Source organism: Plectropomus leopardus, chromosome 19 (genome assembly GCF_008729295.1).
Source record: "Plectropomus leopardus isolate mb chromosome 19, YSFRI_Pleo_2.0, whole genome shotgun sequence".
Taxonomy (NCBI): Eukaryota; Metazoa; Chordata; class Actinopteri; order Perciformes; family Serranidae; genus Plectropomus; species Plectropomus leopardus.
Window position 1 is genome coordinate 15,928,824 of NC_056481.1, and position 26,742 is coordinate 15,955,565.

A 26,742-nucleotide genomic window follows, 5' to 3' on the forward strand; every position below is an offset into this window, starting at 1 on the left:
GTAAAGTTGTGATTTTGATTAACTAGATTAATGTGTTTTACAATAAAATCTTGTCCAGTAGTGCTTTAAAATCACAAGTCAGAATCAGGACATTTCAGCCAGGCACCAAACTGCATCTGATTTGTTGCAACTTCATTCCTTAAATTTCCAACACAAATTGCTCAAAACCCAAAAGAGTAGCATTGCACAAACAAATATATATATATATATAAAAAAGTATAATTTATATAACATTTCCAATATTGCTCTAGTGAGGGTTTTACATCAAATGCAGCTGAAGACATAGCACATCATTTTGTCCAATAATGATTCATAAAACAATTCCTCCAGAACATCTTTGCCAATAAATAAAGCAGTATCCTTTTATTAACAACGTTCAAACCGTGACAACATTATAAATCCCCAGCAACCTCACTCCTCTGCCTCCGGGTAAAATCAGCTCCTGTTTGTTATCGCTTTGGTGACATATAGAACATTTTGTTGACTTCACTGGTGGAAACGTCCTTCAGTCGGGGTATTCCCCCTTGCGCTGGCCTGTCGTTCTCTGGCCTTGAGCGTACACATCTGTGACGGTGAGGAGACATTAAAGGGCTTTAGGATCAGGAATGAATTCTACGAGAAAATCTTTTTAACATTTGGGTGTCATGTTAGGAGGCTTGATGAAGTCTTAACCCTTTGAAACCTGAAGCCACAACACTTTTTTGCTTTCAGATGCCTTTCACAGGTATTTTAACCTTTGAGCCATCAGCAAACTGGTGTGATTTCTTTCAAAAACATGGGGAAAAAATCACTGAGAATCTCGGTATGTAATGTAATGTAATGTTAAAAAATATTTTATTAAAAAAATGTAAAATGGTAAAAATATCTAGATAAAAAAGAAAAAAGCAAAGGAAAAAATTATGAGAATTACCATAATTACACATATTTGAAATTATGTTATAGATATTTATATATTTTATACATAATATTTATATTATATATTAGTTTTTAATTTATTATTATTATTATTATTATTATTATTATTACTTTACTATTTTTCTTGTACTTTTAAAAATGTATTTATTTAGACTAATTTCTTGCTAATTGTTGGGTCATTTCTTCTTTCCTTGGTCACTGCCTTCCTGCCATGTTTTTGAAATAAATCAGGCCAAATTGCTCAGGTTTCAGGGGGGTTTACTGTATCATATTTTGTTATGCTGTACTATGATAGATAGTAATTGATATCTTGAGCTTTTAAATATTTTTCTTATTACTGTTTTTTAGATTAATTTCTTGGTAGTTGTAGCAGAAGTCATCACAATATTAATAACTACCAGGTAAATTGTCACCTTAGCAGTAGATTGCGGTTAGTTTATGGCAGTGGTTCTCAAACTTTTTCTTAAATGACCCCATCAGAAGCTGAAGAAAAAGTGTACACACACAACATTTGTATCAGTCATTACCAGTAATTGGGGAAGCAACTAATAATAAAAAGGATGTTGATTTTTTTAGCGAAGTTAGGATCAGCATCAGATGACATCAGCAGACTCTTGTCTGTTTATTCCTGCTCCATAAATCAGATTCATTTAACTTTGTTTCACTGTGTATTTTTACCCCTGGTCATCTATGGCCCACCTGCAGTGACTCTATGCCCCCAGAGGGAGGCCGGCCCCACAGTTTGAGAACCTCTGACCTATGGCAATGTCCTCCTCACCTGTGACATTGTCCACGGAGTCGAGTGGAGCCGTGTTGTTCATGTTCACTCCGAACAGCAACACAAAACAGATCACTAATGCAACCAGCAGATAGATCGGCGCTGCAAGGGCCCAATATCTACACGAGACGAAACGTTTCAGTTACAGATCATAAAACATGTAATTTGGCATGTGTATTTCTTGAGGCATTTCATTTTGTAGTCACGAGAGGGGGCTCGTTATTTGATAACTACTATCAGATCTTGATTCTATACTTACTTTTGAGGCCAGTATGTGAGCCCTATTGAATGCAGCCACTCCTCTGGTACAAATGCCCACAGGCAATACAGACCTGTGGAGAGATGAAGCAACAGTGGAAGTCAGATTACAGACATGGTTGACTGGATTTCTTCTCGTTTTTGTTCGAATAGCTTGGTTACACTGTTTGACATTGGCCAATAAATGACTGGAATTTTTTTAATGCTATTTCTAATATCTAACCCTTTGAAAAATGGATCCACAACAATTTACTCGTGCTGCAGTCACACGCTTTCCCAAGTATTGAGACCTTTAAACCCTAAGTAAATCAGTTTTATATTTTTCAGTCATGGGGAGAAAAGGCATTGAGCAACTTGCCAAGAAATGTCTCACAAAGTAGATGAAATTAGTAGATTTAGGAAATTACTTTACTTTTATTTTCTAAATCTAGGGTCAAGAGAACTTTTTTCTGTTTATCATAATTCTATATTCAAATTATTTTTCTCTTTTTTTTCCAAGTCATTTCCTTATTTTTTGATTGTTTTATTCTTTTTTTGTTTTGTGTTGCTTACTTGTCAGGTAATTTTCTTACACTTTTTATTTTTCATTTATTTATTCACTGATTTTTTGGTAATTTCTTCTTAGGTTGCTCATTGCCTTTTATACATGTTATTTTTTATAAATCAAGTTCCTCTGTGGAGTATTTCATCACAGCAGACAGAGAAAGAAAAAAAAACAACTTTCTTCATCAATAAATACAATGCATAAAAAAATGTCAGATGGTCCATTTCCAGCACAGAAATACAAAAGCATCCTATAAATAAATTAATACATTTGTAGCTGTTTCTGAATTGGCCACACAAAAGAATCCTGCAGAAATTACAAACTTAGAATAATTTAAAAAATATATACGAATAAAAGTAAACATTTCATAGACAAAAATTAATTAAATGATTAACCTTGATATTTAAAAGTCAGATCTCATTACATTTCTTTAAGCCCAATTGAATAATGTCGTAATAATACTGTTGTGTTGGTATGTAGACGAAAATGTATAAACATGCCATTAAATTTACTTTGTCTCTATTGGATTTTCCATTTGAATTCGACATGTTGGATATAGTGATACTGGAAAAATAAAATGACAAACTGGGACTTACAGAAGCCAAACTGGGAGCCGAGAAAAAGGACAAACCCATAAATGGCTCTCTCAGGCAGAGGAGACGGAGAGTTCACCACCATGATCTGAAACCACAACAAAAACAGAGAAATATATAAAGTTGATTCCACTTATAGACCGAAAAAATGTATATTTCTGGCTAATCTAACGTTAGCTAGACAAGCTTAATGGGAAAAGTTGACGCCTCAGAACAGAAAAACGCTTCCGGAAATCTCCTTATCAACGCACCTAAACTCAGCTTTTCTTTGTCAAGATGTTCCCGATGTATTTATCCACAGTGTGAGTAAAGAATACGGTAAATTTCTCTCCCAAAACACAGGCCGATTATGTTTCTCTAACGCTCAAAAACATCGTCCATCAACTTATCACGTCTGCGTTTTGTCCCATGACAATTTGGGTCCGATGTGAAACGTTTGTCACAAACGAGTTTCTGCATTTGGTATTACGGGAAAAAAATACAAAAAATACTATTCAAATATATTTAAATGCCATATAAACTAAAGTGAATATTGGTCTGAAAACTGCACCGCATTCGTCTATCTAGACACGCATGTGTTCCGAGTGCATGTTTTTTTTTTACCGGACGCATTTGTAAGCTGCACACCTCGGAAATACACATTTCAGCATGGCTTAGCGCGCCTGAAGTTTGTTAGCGTGAATTTCTCTCAGAAATTACGAAAAAAATACCCTAACAGTTCCTCTGCGTCGGTGCTGCTACACGGTAAACTCGCTCCGGGGAGACATTTGTCGGTGAGACGGTGTTGATCGTTACTTTTTTGAGCGTTACCTGGTAACCGAGTGACGGAGCTGTGACGGTCCAGCGTGGCCGAGGACGCTTCAACCGAGTAACACCAAATACTGAACCTAAAGACGCCGTGATGTCGAAGGTTAACGCAAAGAAAACAGAGTCTCCTGCGAAAAAACAAAAGCGCACATCTACAGAGACAAAGCAAACATCGAGACGCAAAAGAAAAAAGTGGCTGCAAGTGAAGTATGAGAAGTTAAAGCCGCCACCGCAGAAACAAGAAAAACCTAAAGTCCCGCAGCTCGCAGCTCCTCCAAAAGATGTCCAACATTTCTCTGCTAACTGGAAGACATTACAGGAGGTTTGTACAGAAAACCGTTTGGTCCTGTCTCTGAAGCTTCTTCACATATCTGTGGGCCTCATGCAAGAAACAACAGACGAATTAAATGTCTCTTATATGCCTGTGCACATTTTTTTCCTTATTTTGTTAGTACCCATTGATTTTTGGGAATTTGCCAATGTTTTCTTATTTTTACGCTTCTCTTAGGTAAGAGAACCTTTTATGAGAGAGTAGAGTTTCACATTTTTCTGTAAACAACAATGTAGATGTTTACATGTGTGTGCACATATGTGGTCTGTATAGTTTACGAATAGTATATATAGTTTGAGAAAATTTAGTTTATTTAAAAAAGAAAGAGAGTCAATTATTTTTCAATAACTAATGAAGAAGGATTGGAATTTAATATGCTTGTACTTCTTTCCAGCCCCTTTTCCGAAATGTTGTGTGTATGTTTGTGTATAATTACACATTTATTCCTTTTTCCTTGTTCGAAATTAATGTATTTTATTTTATTTTATTTTTATTTTTTAAAATTTAATTTAATTTAAATAGTAAGCACTTTCTGTAATTGATTATTGGTAAAATTAATGATTGATCAATTGGTGAATCGTCATTTGAAAAAAATAAAAACATTAGTTATTTCAAACAATAACAACTGCGCTTTTTTCCCCAACCCAAGCTCACAGCAACAAACTGTAAGCTCTCAGACAGTATTGCACAGCCCAGCGATTATTTGATTAAATTTCACGTTTGATTAAATTTTTAACTGAATAATCGATTGTTGATTAATTGTTATCATCCCTATTTGAGAGCACTCTGGTCAAGAAAAGAGAAAAACATCTCATTTTAAAAATGCATGAATATCATTACATCAATTTTTGATAATGTTTTAGAGTAATTATAATGATGGGATTATTACATTTCAGGGCTAAAAAATGTGTCCACTGATCCCAAATACTGTAATTTCAATTACTGTGTGCCCGTCTGCTGATCAGTGCTCATGTACTGCATTAAAGTACAAATCTGAGTAACTACTATGTCACCAGAGTATTTTGATTTCATGGTACTTCCCACTTTAACCCGACACTTCAGAATATTGCACTTTTTACTTCACTACTGTTATCTGATAACTACTTTACAAATTAAGATTTTTTGCGCACAAACCAAATAAAAGTATACATGTGCAGCTGGAACAATTAGTCGATTAATTAGAAAATTATTTGGCAACAATTTTTATAACGTGCAAGTCATTTTTCAGGAAAAAAAACCGTCATGGTTCCAGCTTCTTATATAAATCTTATGTATGAGCACGTTTCCATTTTACTTATTTCAATTATATTGTTTTATTTCATTTATTTAAACCTTTTTGCATGTGTAGTTTTACTTTAAATGCTTTGAAACAATCCCCTGAAATCACATTTACTTTAAGTTTATTGAACAACAGGCCTTTTTTTGGTTTAATCTCTCCAGTCTTGGCCATGTACCAAAGTTTTTGCACATGTTACAAAACCTGCCCTTACACAAGTGTTTTGGGGGTGTTACTGTGCTAACGGTTGACTTGCATGAGGCCCTGTGTTTAAGGTGTCACATTCAGTAACATTAATTTCCTCAAGATTGCTTACAACTTTGCTAAACTTTCCACAGATGTTAAAGGCCAGTCAGCCAGAGAAGAAGCAGCCTGTGGTACCGATACCTCAGAATGGTACTCAGCATAAAAAAGAGGCTTCTTCTAAAAATATTTCCAAGAACATACTGGAAGACAGTGGGAAAAAAGCAAAGCACAAAACTGTTCCAAACAGTGTTGACTCTCAAGTGAACTCAGAGACAAAACAGTCTGCTGCTCCAAAAAGGAAAAAGGACAGCGGAAAGTCAAACAGTGAGCCAGCGACCAAGAAAAAGAAGCCTGTAGCTGAAGTGACAAAACCTACAGAGTATGTATGCAGCGCTAACGTCTACTAAAATTCAGGTCAAGAGGAATGGCTTCTAACTTTATCGTATTCTGTCCTATTGCAGAGACGACCTCTGGTTTGATGATGTAGACCCTGATGACATCGAGGCAACAGTGGGAGCCGAGGCAGCAGAGATCATGAGGAAGAAGCAGGGCATTCAGAAGAACCAGGACGCACAGAGCGCACTGGTCAAGGAGAAAGCATTTGAGGGGTGAGAGACGACGAAGGCCTTTTGTAGCCCCACAGATGTGCTACAGAGGTTTTCCTGCCATACTCGTAAAAGTGTTGACAGTTAAGTCATAAACTAAGATATCCAATATGACCTGAATGCAGCATTGGCGCCTGTTAAGCTGCAGTGTTGTGTGTGCTTTTAAAGACCGTGCTGCGGGTTTTGCATAATTTAGGAAGTCACTACCTATGGACAGAGCGAGGTTAGCTGTTTCCCCCTGCACTCAGTCCATATGTCACTCAACTGACCGTCCTCGGCCTGTAGCCTCATATTTAAAGGGACAGTTCAGATTTTTTGAAGTGGCACTGTATGAGGTGCTTAGTGTATTACCCACAGTAGATGGCGGGCGGCATGCACCCAGTTTGAAAAAGCAGGCTAGACAACCCCAGCTCAAAAAATCCAAACTATCCCTTTAATGGACATACATGAGATTTAGTGTAATTCTTTGTATTTTTCCCATTAATCTTAAAAAGAAGTGTATTTCCCCAACTTATTTCTTGAACATTTTTTTCCAGATACTCTTCCTTGGCATGTCATACTGGTTTAGATTACTGAAGTGCTCTCTGTGCCTTCTACACGGCCATTCATTTCGATTTATTTTCTAACAGCATGGAAATCAACATGCAGTGACATAAAACTTTGCATCTGAAAAAAAGGGACTGTTTAAAGTCAGTCTTCTTGGAGGTGTTACAAAAATGTGTGAAATACATACATGAATACATATGTACATACATACCTTGTAAGTACATGCCCTAATTTTGTGTATGTATCGCATACCAGTTCAATAAATCTGACTCTCATTAGCAATATGTCAAACAAAAATGGAGAGAACAGATCTTCCTCAGGCAGGTTGCGTAGCAGTGAGGACTGTCCTCTCTTACTATCCCGTTTTCCATTCGCCCACCGTTAGCCTCACCAGAGCCGTGGCCATTGATTGCGAGATGGTGGGAGTCGGTCCTGATGGAGAGGACAGCATCTTGGCCCGCGTGTCTCTCGTGAACCAATTTGGGAAATGCATCTATGACAAATATGTGAAACCCACAGAGAAAGTGACAGACTACAGGACAGCTGTCAGTGGCATCCGACCAGAGGACATCAGAAATGGTGAGTCACAAAAGTGGTTGTAACGAGCAACGAATAACTGAATGAGAAACTGAACCAAGTTGTAATTCATTGTTGTAAAATGAACTGCTGCACCAGGATTTATCATCCATGTGTGCCTCACTGCAGGAGAGGAGTTACAGACTGTGCAGAGGGAGGTTGCTGCGATCCTGCAAGACAGAATAGTGGTTGGACATGCCATACACAACGACCTAAAGGTAGCCTAGATGTGAAATCTGAGAGGGAATTTAAAGATTTTCAAAGTAAATTTCAGCACTCACAAACCTATCTTAAACTTCCATTTCAGATTTTACTCCTTGATCATCCAAAAAAGAAAATTCGGGATACTCAGAAGTACAAACCTTTTAAGAAGTCTGTAAAGGTACTGACACTTCTTTGAAGGACTTAATGACTGTTTGTACATCAATGATTCACCCCATGTTAGGTTTATTTTGTGAAGAAATATTTGTTTGACTCATATGGCTCCGCTGGACGAGAAAATTCTTTGTGAATTAAAGTCATTGGTGACCACGTTTAACAACAGCGAAACTACATCAAAACATCCATTTACAAACTTTCACACAACTCGTGCAGAATATTCCACATCTCATTTATCCAGTTGTGTGCTCAGTAATAAAATAGTAATAGTAATATCTTGGATTTACGTAGCGCTTTTCACGAGGCAGAGGTGGTGGATTGGTACTGGGGGTAAGGGCATAGAGGGATTTGTAGGTGAGAAGGAGGATTTTGTATTTGATGGGGACCTTAATTTGGGGCCAGTGAAGGTGGATGAGGGTTTGGGTGATTTGTTGTGAGAGCTTGGTGCAGGTGAGAAGTCTGGTGGGTGAGTTTTGGATGTACTGAACATACGACTGGATAAATGAGACTCGGTGTACTCTGCTACTCTTTAGGGAAATTTTTTAAATGGGTGTTTTGTTGTAGTTTTGCTGTTGTTTAATGCGGACCCCTATGATTTCAGTTCATCAAGAGTTGCTGTGTATATCTTGTTCATATAGATTTCTGTGACTCAGTTCCCAGAATCAGTGTTTTTTTTTTTTTTTTTTAAGAGTGGTCGACCTTCGCTGAAACTCCTTTGTAGAGAAATACTCAACGTTAAGGTCCAACAGGGCGAACATTCATCTGTAAGGCTTCAACACATCAGACGCAAATGTCACTTTTTTTTATTCGAAAACATCAGTGTACAGAACTACAAAGAATACCAATAAATCATGTGAAATCCAGTGTTAACGTCTTCTCTCTCTTTCTCAACTATCCACCAGGTCCAAGATGCACAGGCCACCATGAGGCTCTACACAATGGTGAAAAAACAGTGGGAAGCAGAGATTAAAGCCAGCCACCAAAACAAAGACTCATACAAGAAGAGTGTGAGAAAGCCCATAGTTCCCAAGAACAACACCAAGAGTCTTGTGGGGTTATGAATCTAAAATCAGTCTGCGAGAGGACAGATCATCTCCGGATCAGAGCAGCCATGACTGAAGTGATTACAGGTTTGGAAAGATGTCCATGAAAATATTTTTAAACAGGTGGCCGTTCAGACACGACATGCCAAGACATATAAAACTTGCTTGTGTTTGCCAAGATTTACACAAAGCAAGAAGTGTTCTGCCTGAGCGTCCCAGGCTGTGACTCGCACAGGGATTAAAACATCTAAGAGATCACTGAGCTTTTATTTACACTGATCCTTTCAGCCATTTCCTTTCCAACTTTTCCCAGAACATCATTTCCCAATATGTTCTTCCCAGCAGCTGGAGGCAGGTGTTCAAATCATCCAGTTTCGTCTCTGGAGTGTTTATGAGAACTTAGAAAACATTTTTTTATTGTGTTTCGTAATGCTTCCAGTGTTATGCGTTTTCCCGGATCTTTATTCTCTAATATCTTGGTTTGTTGTAACGTGATTCCCGGTTGCCTTAAGTAATAAATACTTTAAAAAGTACGCATAAAACATTAGAGAAATCCTTTCGATGAAGTTATACTGCAATTATTGTTTATTAAAGCCTTCACCAGTGATACAGTTTTTGTTGATGACAAAAGTAAACAAGTCAGTCTAAGGTGTAGTTCAGTTTTTTTAAGGTACTCATCTATAGTCAGTGTATTACTTACAGTAGATGTCAGTCATTATGCCCCCAGTTTGGAGAAACAGCCAGAGGTGTTGCAACGGAAGCTAAGCAATGTGCTGCTGTGGAGGAGGGCATCAGTAAAACATATTTTTAACCACATAAAAAAAAGTCAGTTATTTATAAAATATTAATATTTTGCCTTTTCTGACGGGGAACTAAAGTCTTTACCTATGCTGTCTTCACTGGACTCATCTGACAAAAACAATAATTTTACCTTGCAGAACACGGAGGCTGTTTGTCTACCGGTGCCTCGATCGGTTAGTTTATGTTATTGTGTGACTTTGGTGGATTGAAACTAACCCTTTAAAATATGAAAGGCACACAATAACACAAACTCACTGAATGAGCAAGGCACTGGTAGAACAGCAGCGTCTGCTTTCTGTGAGGTAAAGTGGTGAAAATATTCTATTTAAGTGTACACTTCAGTTGATATTTACTTTTTTTAGGGACTTAAAATAAGTTTTGCTGCTTTCCTCATCCGCAGCAGTACAATGCTGAGATTCCGAGGCGCTACTCCTGCCTGCTTCTCCAAGACCTTGGAGACCGCCATCTACTGTGGGCAGGGTTCCCGCAGATCCTTAAAAAGTCTTAAAAAGCATTTAATTAAAAAATGTAAAAAGAATCCTTAATTGGCATTATTTTTATTACTTTATTTATTTTTTGGCCTTTTTGCCTTTATTAGAAAGGACAGAGTGATAGTGAGAAAGGGGGAGAGAGAGGGGATGCCATGCAGCAAAGGGCCGTGAGCCGGAATCAAACCCACGGCTGCTGCAGCAAAGACACTGCCTTCATACCTGGGGTGCCTGCTTTATCCACTGAACCATCAGATTCCCCTTTAATTGGCATTCAAATGCCTGGATATTGGAGGTGGGTTTTTTATTCATCTTTTTTTGGACATTACATTGCAAAAGCTTAAAATAATTGGTAACTTAAAAAAAACAACAACAAATCCCTTGTGTATTAACATCATCAAAGAGTCATGTTTTATATTACAATACATTTTTGAAAAGAAAAAAAAATCCCCCCTAACCTCAATTTGTTTGTTTTGGAACATGTTCTTTTTTCATCAGTATTGGCTACCTTAAAATTGGTCTTAAATTTCAATTCAATTGGCATCAAAAGAGTCCTAAAAAGTCTTAATCCCATTCACCTTAAGTTGTAGAAACCCTGTGATTAAAGCAAAGTAACTCAGACAACTCAAAAATCTCAACTATTCCTTTTAAACTGATCGAAGAAGGTTAGGGTTTAAAATTCTGCTTCTTGAATCATAAAACTCACATTTTCTTTATTCTGCAGCTCTCTCATGACTACCCACACAATGCTTTGAAGCATCGTGACAACAACTGTGACAACATTATTTACAGTCAAAGATGTGTATACTGTACATCTGTACCTGTAGGAGGAAATGCCTACTCTGTGTATTTTGGCTTTGGTCTCTGGATACTATTGTTTTTTTTTAAACATCACAAAGCATAAGATGAATGAGACATTAGACTGGTCTTAACTATTTAGATCCGGGCTTCACTTAGCTCCGCCGTGTGTGTTATGTTTCACTTCCACTGATAAAGTGAGGTATTTGGGATCCTCGTGTGCCCGGGGGATATCATTGTGATTTGCTACCCATGTTTGATGGAGAGTGTGCCCTTCTTGTAGAAATGAAACCTTGGTCAGAAGGATACAGACAAAATTATTTTGGAGCCTGATCAGATTTTGGAAGCCTCAGGCGGATGAAACCTTACGTTCTTCATCTTTCTCTGACAAACACACATGGAGAGGGACCAGCACCTTTCAGCTATGGAGGGATGAACTGTCTTTTTATGCTTTAAATGCATCTATTTTTAGAGGTTTTTTATTTTTAAGTGTGTTATGTTGCCTTTGGTCCTTGAAGCAAATGCCTAGGTTGTTAGAATATACTTTTATGGCATCATCAAGCATCTTAACAAAAACTCAGTCACACTCAGTTATTTAAATTCTCTTTTATCTCACTCCATCTTATCCATGTCACAAACTCTATGTGGTTTTTATTTGGGGTTTTTGTTGCAGTTATGATGGTGAAATAAGGGATTTAGGCTCCCTGTGCGTCAACTTTATATCAGTGTGATTTGCTGCCCAGAGACTGATGCAAAGTGTGCCCTACATTACTGAGGTGAAGCTGATGCCCTCAGTCTGCAGCCTCAGGCTCTAAATTAGGCTCTGTGTGGAGCTCACTGTGATGCTGTGAGGCCTCAGGTAGATGAACAGCAAACCACAGAGTAAACTTTGGTGTGGGAATGGACTCAGCTGCTGATATAAGAGGTTAAAGATTTTGTTTTCTGGATAACACTGGGTGTTTTGGTACAGCTCTGTTATGATTGTGGTGCGGTAGATTGGCGCAATTTCCGACCAGAGGACATATGCAGCACATGTGCAGCCAGTAACTGTCAAACTAAGTCACGTCTCCCCTTAGTGGTTAAATATTTAAGGAAGAGAGTAGATTAACCCTTTGGAACCTGAGAAAATTTGTTTGATTTCTTTCAAAAACATGGCGAGAAGGCAATGAGCAACTTAATAACACCTGGCCCAAAAAATAGCAAGAAATTAGTAAACTTTAAAAACTTAAAAGAAAATTGCCTGAAAATAAGAAAAAAAACAAACAAGAGGAACAGGAATATTTTTCTGCAATGTAATTTTGAATATATATTTATAATGATTATGAAGTTTTCTGGAAAATTTGCCTTAATTTTCAGGTTGTTTTATTCCTTTCTTGCAATTTGTCGGACATTTCTTGCCAAGTTGGTCATTTCTTTTTCCCGTCATGTTTTTGGAGAAAATTAAACACATTTGCTCAGCTTTCAAATGGTTAAATAGCTTGTGAGAGGTCTGAAAGCTGCAGAAGAAAACTGATGTCCAGCCAGGCTTTAAAAGGTTAAAGGAAACGTACCGCATCTTTTTAAATTGAGAATCTGAAGTTTGGAAACAGCAGAAACCAAGCTTTCTGGAAATGACAGGAATCTCACTTTGCGTGTGCCAGGCATGTCCCCTAAATGCACATCTGTTCATTGTGCGATCCAAAATTTTGTTCCAACATAGACACCAATTCCAGGAAGTCACGATACTTTTAACAGAAACCATTTATTAAAGCTTAGACAAAACATGAACATAAATACAGTTATGCAGCCCATAGTCCCCAAAACTACCTTTTTATCAGATCTTTCTTTCAATAAAATGTCAAATCGGTGTGGCTATTATAGATAAAGTGGGCTGGAAAACAGAAACAACTTACTCTAATGTGTTATAATTGTATAATCATTATGCTAGTTCCCTGCTATAGTTACAATGGCTGTTTTACAGGTTTGTTTGTTGTTCAGCGATGTGTTTGTCACAAATGTCAGCCTCTACAATGACACCAAAATTGAATCAAAATGTAAAAAAAAAAAAAAAACACTTGAAAAAACAACACATTATAACTTTTGTTAACTTAAATTTGATTAAATTAAACTTAAAATTGATTAAAGTTAAATTTTTTAAGTTTAGTGAAAGAGGCGGAAATATGTATCATGAAATGATTTCACAAAAAAAGAATACACTCTAGAAGCTCTTTATGGATTAATCATCCATTTATTAACAATTAATATTGTATTTCTGAATGGCATGCCAGGGATAAAAGTTAAATACCACTTAATATTTAAATCAGTAATTTCTTTAATTTGTTATTGCCTTTGAAAAAGTTATCTGAACTCAGTGCAACATTAGGAACTGCTCAATTACAGCTCAAAAGAGAAAAGCAGTTTGGAGGACGCGCTTGTCACGAATATTCAGAGGGATTTATTGCAGTTCAAAATCTGGAGACAGCACACAGTAATCAGACACACTTGTTAGAACAATGGGCCAATACTCAAGAGAACTTGGAAAAACATTTTGTTATGAAGACATTTGACTCCTGAGAAATGGTATGACAGCCAAAGTTCTGCATCTGTTGCTCCATCCCTCCTCTTGCTTCATGTGTGGCTCCACATTGTGACGGCTCAGACGACTGAATAGAACAAAACATGTTGTTTATTTATTTATTTTTTAATCTGTTTGTTTTTACATACACATGTATAGAAAAGACAAAAAAAAGAAAAAATTAAAACACTTAAACTGTGCAGGAGAGGTTAGAATCTAAAATGGCTTGTGGAGATGCCTACCCTATTAAATGATTATAGTCATTCATAAAAAGAGAAAAGATAAAGACAAAGATTGAATAACTGATCAAAATGTCAAGACTAAGCAATACTACAAAGTTGATAAAAATACACAAATGTCAAAAAAAGTTTATAGTTACAAAGTGAAGTGGATTGCAAATTAATCAACAAGCTACAAATCAATGGCAACTTTTAGCCTGAAGAAGCTCAAAACATCATTCCATCTCAAATGTGACATCAGCCTGAGTCTGGAAAAATATAATGTATAGCTGTGTGTCAACACTGTTGACACCCCTAAAATCCTGTTTAATTCATTTATTATACACACAGTGGAATGTATTTAAATCAACCCAGTTGGCAGAAAAAAATGTTGGCATCGAACATTAATGCATACCACGGATATTTTACATTTATATGTATACTGCGTCATTTTAGAAACGTTGATGTAACAGTATAAAATGTGCAAATATATTCATAGTTTGCAGAAACATATAGAATGTTATTGTCACGACACGGCTGATAAAAACAAGGTATCCATAAAGCTCTGTTTGTTGGCTCTAATAACATAATACAGTATTTATGTCTTTTAATTCTTAGATTAATCAGGTAATTAATACTGCTCAATAGTGCATAACATATTGAAGCTGTAGCACACAGCTCTGGAGGACTATCGCCTCATTACAGACCGGGTCGCTGGAATTTACCTCCTAATAACTGCAGTGCTGGGAATAACATGGTAGCAGAACTGCATTTAACAAATCTCATGATGGGATTGGAGGCTTTACTGCTGTTGCTAACATGCCACTTGATGCATAATTCAATGAGATGCAGTTTACAGTCTTCCATTCTGCTGCGCATTTTCTCAAAAGTGATTAGTCAATACTGACGTGTTGTGTGGTCTGCGGGTTATGAATACGAAGCATATAAACAGCAGCTCTGCCAAGTATGATTTGTAAGTCTTACTCAGTTCTTGTGGCAGGATCTATTTTTTATTTGCGAATAGTTAAATTCTACTAAAACACATAACAAACCCAAAGATCATGAGCGTTTTATCCATTTCTGAGCACAGGAAACTGTAATTCAGTGGACGCAGTTTTTCCAATTAGTGATGGACAGCATCCATAGATGTTATTGAACCACCATTACTTATTATTAGTCAGTCTTTGCATCCTCAAGGCCGGCACTCCTTTCTGTTTATCCTACAGTACAGTCTGTGCAAATGTATGCAACGTGGTGAATATACTGCAAATACAGTGTATAGTCGGAGCTTGTTTGTTGTTTCTTGCAATCTCTTTTCATCTTCCCATACCATAACGATGATAACATTTACTGGCAATTATAGTGAACCGAGAGGCTGAGGACATTAACACAGATCTGCTTTTTCCTGTCTGTGCTCGAGAACTTCTCTTGACCACACAAAGTCCCCTCAGGTCTGCTGCTCACTACTTCCTTATGCATGAGCTGCACCATGCTGCCGCCAAGAGACTGACTGTGGATGTGTCTGTGTTGGCTAATGCTCGCTCTTAAAATGAACAAAGTTGGGCATTCAGTATTTATGCGGGTTGATGAAGAAACACTGTCAGCTACTTTCTGTGGATGACTTCCTGCTGCATCTGTTCTGGTCTGGTGACGCTGTGGGTAATTCACTTTTAAGTGAGATGCAGAGAGTGTTGCCTTTCGTTCTTAGCTAATAGCGGCGTGGCTCTTTGGGCGGTGATGTGGATCTGCCAGGAAACTTTTGTACAGATGTTGATGATCCCCAGAGGATGAATCCTGCGGACTTTGGTGATCGCTTGACTTCCCAACTAAGTCCACCAGCAGGTTGACTTTTTTGATTGAGGTGGTTTATGGAACTATTGAATGGATTACTATGAAAGTTGCCACTGATATTTAATGCCCTTTGATAGTAGATTCTAATTACGTCATTGATTCCCTTAACTGTCATCTGGCACCATCATTATTAAAAGAATACTTCACAAGCAAAATGACTCGCCATGTGTTGGATTCTTCGTTCACCATGAAGGTATGTGAGGAAAACAAAATTTTCCTCACAAAATCAAGGAAACAAGTAATAAGCAACTGATACAGAAATGGTCATTTTGCAGGTGAAGTTTTCCTTTAAAGTTGACATTTCAGATTGCCCAAACACCTACAAAACTCACATTCCCAGCAGCCTTAGCTGTACTTTTTTCATTGCCAATTTGCAAATGTTAGCATACAGCCACGCAAAACTAAGACAGGGAACCTTGTAATTATTACCTGCTAAACACAGATTGTCACAGTGAGCATTTTAGCAGAATTTAGCCCTTAGCACCGATTTGCACAAGTACAGCCTTACAAATCTGTTAGCATGACTGTAGTTATGAGTCAGTGTAACTCGTAATGCTATTTTATTACCTTTTGCATACTATATGCTAAATGCTATAAATACTGTATTGAAATCGCCTACAGATTTGCTGCAGGGCTGTGGCTGCTGTTTGAACAGCTTGAATTATCTAATAATGAATGAGTACAACACGTTTATAAATCTTGTTTTGACCGTTCCTAGACGCCACTGCAGGGGTATGAAGGGTTGTAAATAAACAGGAAGTGATATAGTGCAGAATAGACGTATGTGCTGTGTCCTGAGGGTGCAAGAAACAGCTTTCAACCTCACACTTGGTAAAGGTATTGGTTGGGAAACAGCAAGATGTGACGTAGTATTAGAAATACAATATACTGATCATAGAGAGAAAATGCTGCTTACAAGACCTGAAATACTTTTATGTTTGCCTATGAATGTAGCCCATTCACAGAGTGACTTACAATAGGTAGCTCATGCTTAGCTGAACATATAAATACTGTGAGGGTCAAACCTGTAATCTTGGCAAACTGGTCAGTGATAATGCAAATAAAGACAGAAGGAAGCCATTAAATGCAGAAAAGAGAGAACACTTAATGAGAAACAGAAAAAAAAGGCTTTTAACTGCAAATGCAAGTCTGCTTAATGTTTACTGTGCTATAACATGACTACATTTATGCACATATTAAACCTCACTTTTCTGCATTCAACAGCTCCATATTTACCTTGTATGATCTACCAACACATCCACAACTCTTATGTCAGAGTTACTGAAAGATTTGGTTCACTGAAAAAAACACAAGTGGCTCTTTGTTTAGCACTGTAGCCTTACAGCAGAGAGAATCCTGACCTTTATCTTAGTAGAATCTGTTCACATGGTTTTCCTCTAGTCTCAACACATGATTGTGGTTTGGAGATCTGAACGTTTGCATTGTTTGTATTTGCCTTCACCTTGGACAAATGGTAAAGGATAAGATCTATTTACACACAGTCCTTTTGTCTTTTGCTGTTGTGCTGCACTTTGAAGAACTTGCATTTCTCCTTTTTCTGTCCCCACTTTGCTTTTACAAGAACGTTTTGTGGTCGAAAGAAGAAGCCACAGGAACCTAACAAATAGCCTTTTGCCCTTTCACCACTGTTGTAAATTTTATGAGGCCGTGTTGCACTCGACCCTGAGTTTCCTGTCGATACTGTAAATGCATCGGCAATATTGCTGGTCATTGTACTTATGCTGGAGTACAACTCAGACATATAGGCTTCCTGCATAAACAATGTTTGTTTATATTTCTCACAGAGACTGAAATAATCTGGCGATCTTCATGCAGTTTAGCTTGTGTCATGTAACATGTTGTAGTATATTATATTTATAAAAATAAAACCAAAAACCCCAAAACACAATCATACACCGTAAACTTAAATTTCCATTTTCTCCCTCTTAATCATTTACCCATCCTACTAGTTCCTACCTCTGAACTGCACAAACACAGAACAAATTCCACTGCATCAAATGCCAAATAGCACGTTACAGTACTAAGGACTCAAGGAGTATATGAAGTAAATAGATAAAATGCAGGATGGTGTGAAAAACAAATAAACAAACAAGCTAAAGGAAAAAAACAGATCAACAGCTAGTGGTCTAAATAGGGTTCCCAAGAGTTATCCATCTATAGAGCTCTTAGTTTAGCAGTCAAAGTATTCAGAAACCATAAACAATTCTTCAATAATACTTCTACTTTCATTAAGTGGATTTGAATTTCTCAGGATGTCTTGAATGAAAATTTGATTTTCTCCAGTTTTAGGAAAAAAACTAGATCCCTCAACCCCATAGAAGAATTTGGAGGGTGAGGGGATTTCTTCTTTTGGCCAAAAAGTTTGAGAAAGCAATTAAGTTTGATCTTTGTCCCCCTGAATGCCAAAGATGCACATCCAGATGCTGGGTTGAAGAAGAATAAGGGACTGTGTTATACCCTGTTTGTGAAGATTCACAGATCCCCACATATTTTTTGAGAACAGACTATTCCTTCATAGCAAGTTCGTAGGTTAGGAGGGGCGTGGTGGTGGGGAATTCTAATTTGTGAAGTCATAGTGTATAATGTCTGGAGCTGCTCCCTAGACAATAACCACTTTTAAACAGAGATCACGCTTCATGGCCTCAACAAAGTCCCCTTTCCATACTGCCCCTGCATTTTTACAAAGAACCATTGAAGGCGGCATGATGCTGCTCCGGCATGCATGCATTGCGAAATCCTGCAATCAAAAGAGGCGTGATGGGCGGGACATGTAACACAACAGCATCGGCCCCTATAGTGTAACATATAACGTGTGGGTAGCACTTTCTAAACAATAGCAAAAGAATAACACGCCAATAACAATCATTTACCTTCTGTGTTATATGGCAGCTGGTCTCGTTCTCTGCTCGGAGGGTAAAGAGCTGTCACTGTTTTCCTAGTTCGCAGACATATATGGCCACAGTTCTTCTTCTCTGTATGAGCTGCTAAATGCTACAGCTGCTTTTTAAATCTCCCACAGTGGGTTGCACACATAAACACATTGTCAAAACATCACACCTGTGCCACCCATGGTCTTTATGTTTTACACAGACATTTTTATGGCACTCTTACTACCTCAGAGGCTCAGAGGGAAGACCACTTTGTCCCCACTTTCCATGATCGGACGTTATATTCAGAATTGCGACGCGGCATAACGGTGGGATATCTCCGCCTTGAACAGGCAGTTAAAATGTGCCTAATGAATGGTGACAGATATCTATGTTTACGATGACACAGAGCGGGAGAGGAAAATGTTCTGAGAATATGGGTACATTTTCAGAACTTAGAACACGAGGATAAAGCCCATTTGGGATATCAAAAAAAAAAACCCAAAACAAACAACATTCTGCGCCAAAATCAGGCTCCCATTCATTGTCAGCAGAGCAGCTCCAAACTTTATACCCTTTGACATCACAAGTTTGAGACTTACTTCTTTGGTTTCTAGCTTTGAGAGAGTAGCTCATTTTCACTTATCATGATTGAACTTTCCCAGGCCATGAAAATGACATACCGAAATTTTTATTTAGGTGCTGTTCCCCTTTAATTTTCTGCATACTGGTGCTTTTTTATGAACCAATTGGAGCCTTTTCTGCTTTAAATTATGGTATAATGTTTCTAATTTAGTCAAAATATAAGTCATCTGCTATTTCACATTTTGTTATAGGACAAATTCAGAGTGAGCATTACCAGAAGCCTCATGATACAATATTATTGCGACTTTAAAGGTTTTGCAATAGGCCGAGTATTGTGATATGTTTATAGCAGTCTATTGCAACTTATTATTATATGATTATTATTATTATTACCTATGTTCAACTGCAGACTATGTCCTCAAAATGAATAAAACATGTTAACATCTGCTTTAAAAAGATTTATGTTTGCAATTTAACTAATATCTATAGTGAGAAATCGACACTTTGTGTCTGTGTATTGTTTCAATATTGCCATGCAAAAAAAACGCAATACTATGCCCTATAATATGCCCTTTTTGCTGACATAAAAACTCATTTAGTCAGTAACTGATACCGATATTGCTTTATCCAGGTGTTCAGTCTGTGTTGTGGAATTAACATCATATCATTCATACTCTTATGGTGATGGCCCACCAGCAGATGGAGACATAAAATACAATGCTTTTCAGTGTGTGTAATATTCATTCACTGTGCCAAATAAGTAAAGTACTACAACTTAGGGCTCATGTTTTATGCATGTTTACTTTGTCAGTAAAAAAAATGTTAATGATATTATCAGAAACCAGCATGTTGGCTGATTCCAATACCAGCCAATATCTGCCAATACCGATGACCTGCCGATATTATAGTGCATACCTGTTATTAATATCATGATTAAAAAATGTACTCCTTTCTCACTGTCACATAACCCACCTGCTCCTCTGCTACCACATGACTGCTGATGTCAGCCAAGCCAGAGTCAAGGCTGGGAACCTGTAGACAAAATGGTGTTTGTGCGTCGGTCCAGCAGAGTGAGCATGTGTGGGCTATGTAGGCTAAGTGGGGAAGAGGAAGGGAGAGGAGGGGGGGGGGGGGAAACACCCAATTAAACAGATTACAATAAATCAAACCAGCCTTTTCCTCTCATAGCCCTGCTGTGTGTATATTTACAGAATACGTATTTATGAAGTTCAGCGCAGCCATATGAGAAATTAGCCTCTGTATTCACCGGGGTCCTCCCACCCCTCTGTCTTGTTCTCTAATCCGCCCACATGTATCGTCTGAGGAAAAAAAATAGTGCAGAAGGTGACGCTCCTCCAAAGGAACAGAGAGAGGCACAGAGAGGGAAAGGCAAAGAGAGAGGTGTCTACAGGCTGCATCTCCATTGAAACATTTGCAAAAGGGGGGAGACAGAGGAAGAGCTGAATGGTAGCTACACCCTGCGCCTGGAAGCGTAGAGACACTGTAACAAAGGCTGGCAATTTTTTTTTGCAATAACAAAGAGGTGGGAGAAGGGGGCTCTGAAATCGAGGGAAATAGCAACAAAAAAGCCAGTTTTCAGGGGGACTTCTGCTTCATTTCATCCGAAAAGACTCATCCCTTTTGCCATCATCAGCATGACCATAAGCTATAAGTAACATTCGGCAATAACGGTGTCAAAACGAGATTTTCAGCAACAGACGCGCGCAATCCTATTTTGTTTTATTCTAATCGGGGGGAGCAAAAAAACACAGATGAAGCGAATGCCTGCGAGAAACTGGATACTCTCTGAAATCATAAGAAAGAGCGATCTAACAAAGAAAACTACATTTTGATTGATCTTTTTAAAGCTTGATGTGCGCGTTTCTGCACGCACTCGAAACGAACCTGAACCAAAAGCAAGTGAGTATGAACCGTGTCTGTGTATATGTCTGTATTTTTGGTGGCTTTTATTCTGCGTTTATCCGTCTATTAACAGAGCATTTATTGGGCAGCTCTAAAAAGAGAGGAGAAAAAAAAGCGTCTAGCCTACATTCAACAAGTATCGTTATGACCACAATAACTGCGATTTTTTTTATATTCTGTCTGTTTTGATCAATATCTGTAGTAATTTAGAATGTGTTCAAATTGGACTCTTTATTGTGTTTTTATTATTATTTCTAGCTGCTATAAGACATTGTACTTTCACAGTCAGATTAGATTTATCCACTGATATGACGCCTATAAAATTCACTTATGAATCCTAACATTCCTCATTGCACAAATGGTGGGTGTTTCCCCATCTACACCACTAGATCAGAGCAGTTTCATGCCTCTGAGGGGGAACATGTGTGTGTTTGTGTGTGCATTCCTCTCGGCATCATTGTGTGTCTGTCTGCATGAACTGTTTTTCCATGTGTGTGTTGCCTTTTGTACGCATGCAGTTGTTTTATTGCATGTGCCTCCAGTGTTTGTGTTTGTGTGCGTACGTGTGGTAAGTGTCAAGGCCTGAAATGGAGGTTTGATAAAGGAACCATAGGAGGAGGGCGAGAGGGCTGACACACACACACACACTCACACACACACACACACACACACACACACACACACACACACATACACCTGAGAGAGAGGGAGAGGAGAAAGAGGTGTGAGGAAGGGGAACAGCAGAGCCACAGGAAGGACATAGCGTCACTGAGATCCAGGAAGTCTATGGGGGCAGTTATATGTCTAGACGTGGTCTTCTTCCCCCCTTTCCGCCACCACATCGCCTATACTCTGTCAACTCTCTCCATCTGCATTCCGCTGCATTACACACAAAGTCTCCAGTTTCATAACGCCTCTTCTTCCCTCACTTCCCAGTGCATGCTTTTGCTTTTTTTTTCCCTGCCAACTGGCTCCAGTGTGCTCGTCCCCCTAATGGGAAACTCTCTTCCTCCATTTGCTCTCTCTCTTCCTTTCCTGCATTATAAATCTACAGCTGGAGCTATTTTTAGATTGAGGGTAACCCAGAAAACACCCCTTCGATTTTAGCAAAAAAAGAGGAAAAAAAAACTCCCCACCAGAGACAGTGGCACGCTGTCAGTGGATGTGATTGGTAGAGTAGTGATGGGGCTCAAAAGGAGGGCGCTGCTGTTTAAGCAACGGAGGGGGGAATAAATCTATTTTGAGGGCTGTGATTGAATTACGCATCTGTCGTGTCCTGGGTTTGTGTGTGTGTTCTTGCCTCTGACCCTTCCTCTCTCCTTGGCCGTGATGGTTTCTCTCTAATCTCACGTCTTGGTACCAGCTTCAGAGAACTTTCCCTCTGCCCTTCCAACTAATTCATGACCTGATCGAGCTGATTGTCCTTTCAAACCCTTTTGTGTTTTCAATTCTTGACCTTGAGGCACACCTTGAGTACACCTTTCATCCTCTCTTTCGTCTTCTTTCCTTTAATTCTTTTTCTCCCCCTTTTCTCCCACTTCTCTCTCACCAACTCCTTCGTCTCGTACTTATTTTTCTACAACTCCTTGTCTCCCACTCCAATTTCCCCTTTTTCTCCTACGTTGTCTCTTCCGCTCCCTTTTCTCCTATTCCCTTTTTCCAACTCCTTTGTATCCTACTCCTTTTTCTACTACATTTCCCCCACTCTCTTGTCTCCCACTTATTCTCAGCCACTCCTTTCTCTCCTACTTTTTTTTTGCTAATCCATTTTCTCCTACTCCTTGTCTCCTACCCCCTTTTCTCCTCCTTAATTTTCTCCCAATCCCCTTTCTCTGTCTTATCTTTCTCCTACTCCTTTTTTCTCCTATACATTTTTTATCTCCTACTCCCTTTTTTCCTACTTATTTCTCGCCTACTCCATTTTCTCCTATTTCCTTTTCTCCTACACATTTTTCTCCCACTCCTTCTCCTACATATTTTCCCCTTCCTCCTACCCCTATTCTCCTACTTATTTCTCACCAATTCCCTTTCTTCCCGCTCCCTTTTTTTTCCTACTCTCTTTTCTCCTACTTAATTTTCATCTCTCTCTAATCTGTGACTTCCCTACCCCTCCACTATGTTTAATCGCTGGAAGGTGAGGAGTCAGTTCAGTAATACTTCTACCTTCATCCGGTTTGTCTGTCTGGCCTCGTGTACCACATCACTACTCTGGTGGATCATAACGGTCCTAATCATGCAGGAAGGGCAGCATGATTAATTAGGAGCAGACACATTTAATGACCTAGGAGAGCAGCGAGGTGTGGAGGTTAAAGCTATTTGCTCCTGATGCAAATTCTGTATGATTTTAAATAGTGAGGGATATTAGCTCAGATTCACCCAGGTCCAGAAATAGAGATCCTTTCCAACATGACACACTATCCCATAACTTCTTTTTTTGCCTGCACTCAGTGCTGTTTCAGGATTTTCTGACCTCTCCTGCACAAATCATTGCTCCTTGAAGGAAGTACCTCTTCCTCCATCCACACCCTTCACCTTACCTCCTGTTGTCATTAGTGAAGTCTCACCCAATGGGTGTATCTACCCCAAAAAATCGCACCATTTACCCTCCTGTGGGCAGGAAGGGTTTTAGTCATGGACACTGGCTGAGCGTTCAGAGCTCTATTACAGGCTTCATTTCTGCTGGTCTATTCCTGAAATGGCCTTATGTATTAATCATCCCCAGCCAGCTAAAAGAAACCAGCACACGCTTTTTTTCTCTATCTCTCAAAAAAAAAAAAAAAGAAAAAAAGGTGGCTGAAGGGGCAGCAGCAGCCGGAGCAGCTTCTGGGCGGGGAGGGAGCACCAAAACCCCCCAAGGGGGTGCTGGTGCTGCAGTATGTGTGGATTGGTCAGCCCCTGGAGATCTCCATGGTGGTGTTGCTGAGTGGAGGAGCTGCCATTTCCTTTCTGCTTACTTAATTGATTGGCTATTTAATTCATGTTCTGGGAATTGGCCACTGGTGAGCTTTATTATGATGAGAAATGCCTTGTTTTTTTTCCTTGCTCCTCTCTCTCTCTGTGCATTAGCTGTTTCAGAGCTACTGGGTCATTGTGTGGCCTTGTTATTCGTTTATCTGTGCATACTGTTTTTTTGTCTCCCATTCATTCATGGTATTCATCTTATTTTCATTCTTATTCATTCAGCTCATACCTCTCACTGCTATCTTCCCACATGCACACACCTTTCTCCTTCTCCTCCTGCCTGAATTGCACCATGAGGTGCAATGACAATTCAAGGGGGGAGAGGACACTGTGTGGTGTGACACCGCACTAAAAGGGGAGGTGACCGCAGTGCTTTCACCGTGCTGCAGTGCCTCGCTTTCTCCTGTTGGGGTCTCCTCAACACTGGGGAGTGCACGAGAGAGGAAAGTAGAGGGAGATAAGGTAGAGATGAGGAAGGGGGAGAGGAATGAGGAAAGGAGGGAGGGAGGTGATATGGGTGGAACAGTGTGAAGCCTTGTGGTTACATCCTTTGATGAGGTAGCGGGTTGGAAAAAAATGGCTGCGCACCAGAAACACATACGTAATTTGTGCTATCTCTCCCTCTCACACACACTCTCTCTCTCTCTCTCTCTCTCACACACACACACTCACACGCACACATGCATACATTACACACTTGCCTGCAAAGCCCTCCTTTTCCCCAGTGCCACTCAGCTCAGCTGTATGTCAGTTTTACGCTTGTTTTCCTTCCTCCACTCCTTTCTCTTCATCAACTCACTTCTCTTATTAGTATTGAAGACCATTTCTAACCTCCCACTCCTCATCCTCTTCCTCCTACACCTTTACAGCCATTCAGGTGCTCTCCTGTGCCACTGCAAGGTGTTTTTTTTTGTCTTCTCCATCTCCTCCCCCACCTTTTCCCCTCCTCCCCTCTTTCAGTTTCCCCTCTCCTCTACCTTACCTGCCTCCTCTCTCCATCCTTTTCTCTCCCTCTCTGTCCAACATCCCTCCTTTTCCATCCTATCTTCCTCCCCCCTATCTCCCCCTCTGTGATTGGTAAAGGTTTTTGCTTTTTCTGCCAAGTGCTGGGTCTGTTCCGCATAGTCAGCACTCCTCCAAATTCCTCCCTTGCCTTCTCTCTCTCTCTCTCTCTCTCTCTCTCTCTCTCTCTCTCTCTCTCACAAACTCTCTAGCGTGCTCTCTCCTCCCCTCCCCCCCGTTACTGCTGCTGGTACCTCACAGTCAATGCATCCCATAATCCCATGCTCCCTCCCCCCTCTTGCTGCAGTGTTTCTGTTAATATATATTAGCGTCAGCGCAGCCTTTTCCGTGCACGAGCCATGCGCAAACTCTCTATCAGCCCCATCCTCTCTATCTATCACTGCAGAAATCATCTCCTCTATCAAAAGCTTCATCATTAAGCCTCATTTCGCTCTTTTTCTTTGCCTGTTTGTTGCAGCCAGGTGAGTGTGTGAGTGTATGCGTCTCCCCTCCTTGTCGCTGTTGTTCCCCTCGTGTGTTTGCAGTGGTGAGGCAGTAGTAGCAGGGTGGCGCAGGACATGGTGGCCGAGGCAGGAAATGCTGCAGGAGAGAGAAAGAGAGGTGGTGGTGGAGATTGTTTCTCCTCTCTGCACCCCCTCCTCCTCCTGCTTCTCCATCAGTTTTTTTTTTTAGCCTTTTTCTTCATCCCTTTCTGCCTTCACCTCACCTGTGCTTTTTTCATCTCTAGATCTCAACTTCCTTCCTCCATTTTACACACCATCTTTAGCTCTAGTCCCCCCCTTCCACACCTCTCCTCCTCATGCTTTCCCCTCTCTGCTGTTTTTTTCAAGCAATTGCACTCCTGTCAGTGATTAAAGTGCTGAGGCTGCCTCTGAAAGATTTGCTTACTTCCTCCATTTTCAGATACAACCCTCAAACTGCAGACTTTCTCCTGAAATGCAGCTAGAAACTCACAACCCCTGAGCTCATTAAGATCACTAATCTGGAGTGGTTCACAACAACTTTCACTCAGTTGGATTAGAAAGGTGAGAACATATCCAAATTAATCTAAAAAAATACTTAAGTACATTTTAAAAATCAATAACCTCACCACATGTGACTCAGGGGGAACAAAAAGGCACTTAACCACAGTTACAGACTTGTGGCTGTCCAGGTATAAAATATTCAGCAGTTCACCAATAAACTGCAGCTGCCTATGAAGTAGAAGCGAGGGGCAGCGGGGTAGGCACAAAGTGAAGACAAAAAATAAGTCATCCAAGGGATAAAAGTTCCACAGTGTGATCACAGAGGCAAGAAAGTTTAGTATCCTGTTTGAGTCCCAGAGAGAGAGGCAGTGCCACTGTCCATGGTGCTGAAATACAATCCATCCCCCAACACAAGCGGTTCCTGCTGGAAAGCCCCACAGGACTCTCTGCCTTCCTGATCTCACTTCCAAATTGTTTAGTTTGTGCAAGTTATTATGCCCTTATTGAATTAACTCCTGATTTCCACTTATTTCTTGAGTTTTTAGTTGCTAAAATGCAAATTGCTTCTGCAGAATGATGCAGTGCAACTCTGAAACTCAATAGTGCAGTTTTTTTCTCATCAAGCAGGCAGATTTGATGCTCCTGTAGCAAACAGTGCTAAGACAAAAGTTGCAATTGAAGGTTTCTTGATTTTTCTGGTATGTGCACATCAACTTTAATTTTTGTCAGCTGTGCACATTGCTTAACATGTGTGCTTTAATGTGCCCAAACTGACTGCATACCCATGCAAT

General features: G+C 39.4%; 3 protein-coding genes across 6 annotated transcripts in view; 2 read left to right on the top strand and 1 right to left on the bottom strand.

Moving 5' to 3' along the window:
* Positions 1 to 238: 238 nt before the first annotated feature.
* Positions 239 to 3,417, bottom strand: LOC121958556 (phosphatidylinositol N-acetylglucosaminyltransferase subunit P-like). Its single transcript, XM_042507554.1, has 5 exons — positions 3,340 to 3,417; positions 3,092 to 3,176; positions 1,953 to 2,025; positions 1,694 to 1,812; positions 239 to 564 (listed from the first exon to the last, which is right to left on the bottom strand). Exons 2-5 carry the CDS (start codon positions 3,171 to 3,173, stop codon positions 506 to 508), a joined length of 333 nt encoding a protein of 110 aa, XP_042363488.1. The 5' UTR covers positions 3,174 to 3,176; positions 3,340 to 3,417; the 3' UTR covers positions 239 to 505.
* Positions 3,418 to 3,721: 304 nt separating this feature from the next.
* rexo4 (REX4 homolog, 3'-5' exonuclease) lies at positions 3,722 to 9,429 on the top strand. The gene is made up of 8 exons (XM_042507903.1): positions 3,722 to 4,217; positions 5,841 to 6,127; positions 6,210 to 6,356; positions 7,285 to 7,478; positions 7,605 to 7,693; positions 7,783 to 7,857; positions 8,543 to 8,617; positions 8,756 to 9,429. Exons 1-8 carry the CDS (start codon positions 3,990 to 3,992, stop codon positions 8,912 to 8,914), a joined length of 1,254 nt encoding a protein of 417 aa, XP_042363837.1. The 5' UTR covers positions 3,722 to 3,989; the 3' UTR covers positions 8,915 to 9,429.
* A 10,827-nt stretch (positions 9,430 to 20,256) lies between these two features.
* Positions 20,257 to 26,742, top strand: part of LOC121959262 (potassium voltage-gated channel subfamily C member 1-like) — a 60,025-nt gene continuing 53,539 nt past the window's right edge. For all 4 annotated transcript variants that reach the window (XM_042508495.1, XM_042508497.1, XM_042508496.1 and 1 more), the window contains exon 1: positions 20,257 to 20,999. The gene's annotated coding sequence lies outside the window, so the exon portion shown is untranslated. The remainder of the gene's footprint in view (positions 21,000 to 26,742) is intronic.

Excerpts from the sequence above, each read along its gene's own strand:
- LOC121958556 (XM_042507554.1), bottom strand. The coding sequence starts at position 3,173 with ATGGTGGTGAACTCTCCGTCTCCTCTGCCTGAGAGAGCCATTTATGGG. Across the intron at positions 2,026-3,091 it reads CGGCTCCCAGTTTGGCTTCT|GTCTGTATTGCCTGTGGGCA; the intron begins GTAAGTCCCAGT and ends ATCTCTCCACAG. Across the intron at positions 565-1,693 it reads CTCCGTGGACAATGTCACAG|ATGTGTACGCTCAAGGCCAG; the intron begins GTGAGGAGGACA and ends TCACCGTCACAG.
- rexo4 (XM_042507903.1), top strand. The coding sequence starts at position 3,990 with ATGTCGAAGGTTAACGCAAAGAAAACAGAGTCTCCTGCGAAAAAACAA. Across the intron at positions 6,128-6,209 it reads GAAGTGACAAAACCTACAGA|AGACGACCTCTGGTTTGATG; the intron begins GTATGTATGCAG and ends GTCCTATTGCAG. Across the intron at positions 6,357-7,284 it reads AAGGAGAAAGCATTTGAGGG|CCTCACCAGAGCCGTGGCCA; the intron begins GTGAGAGACGAC and ends GCCCACCGTTAG.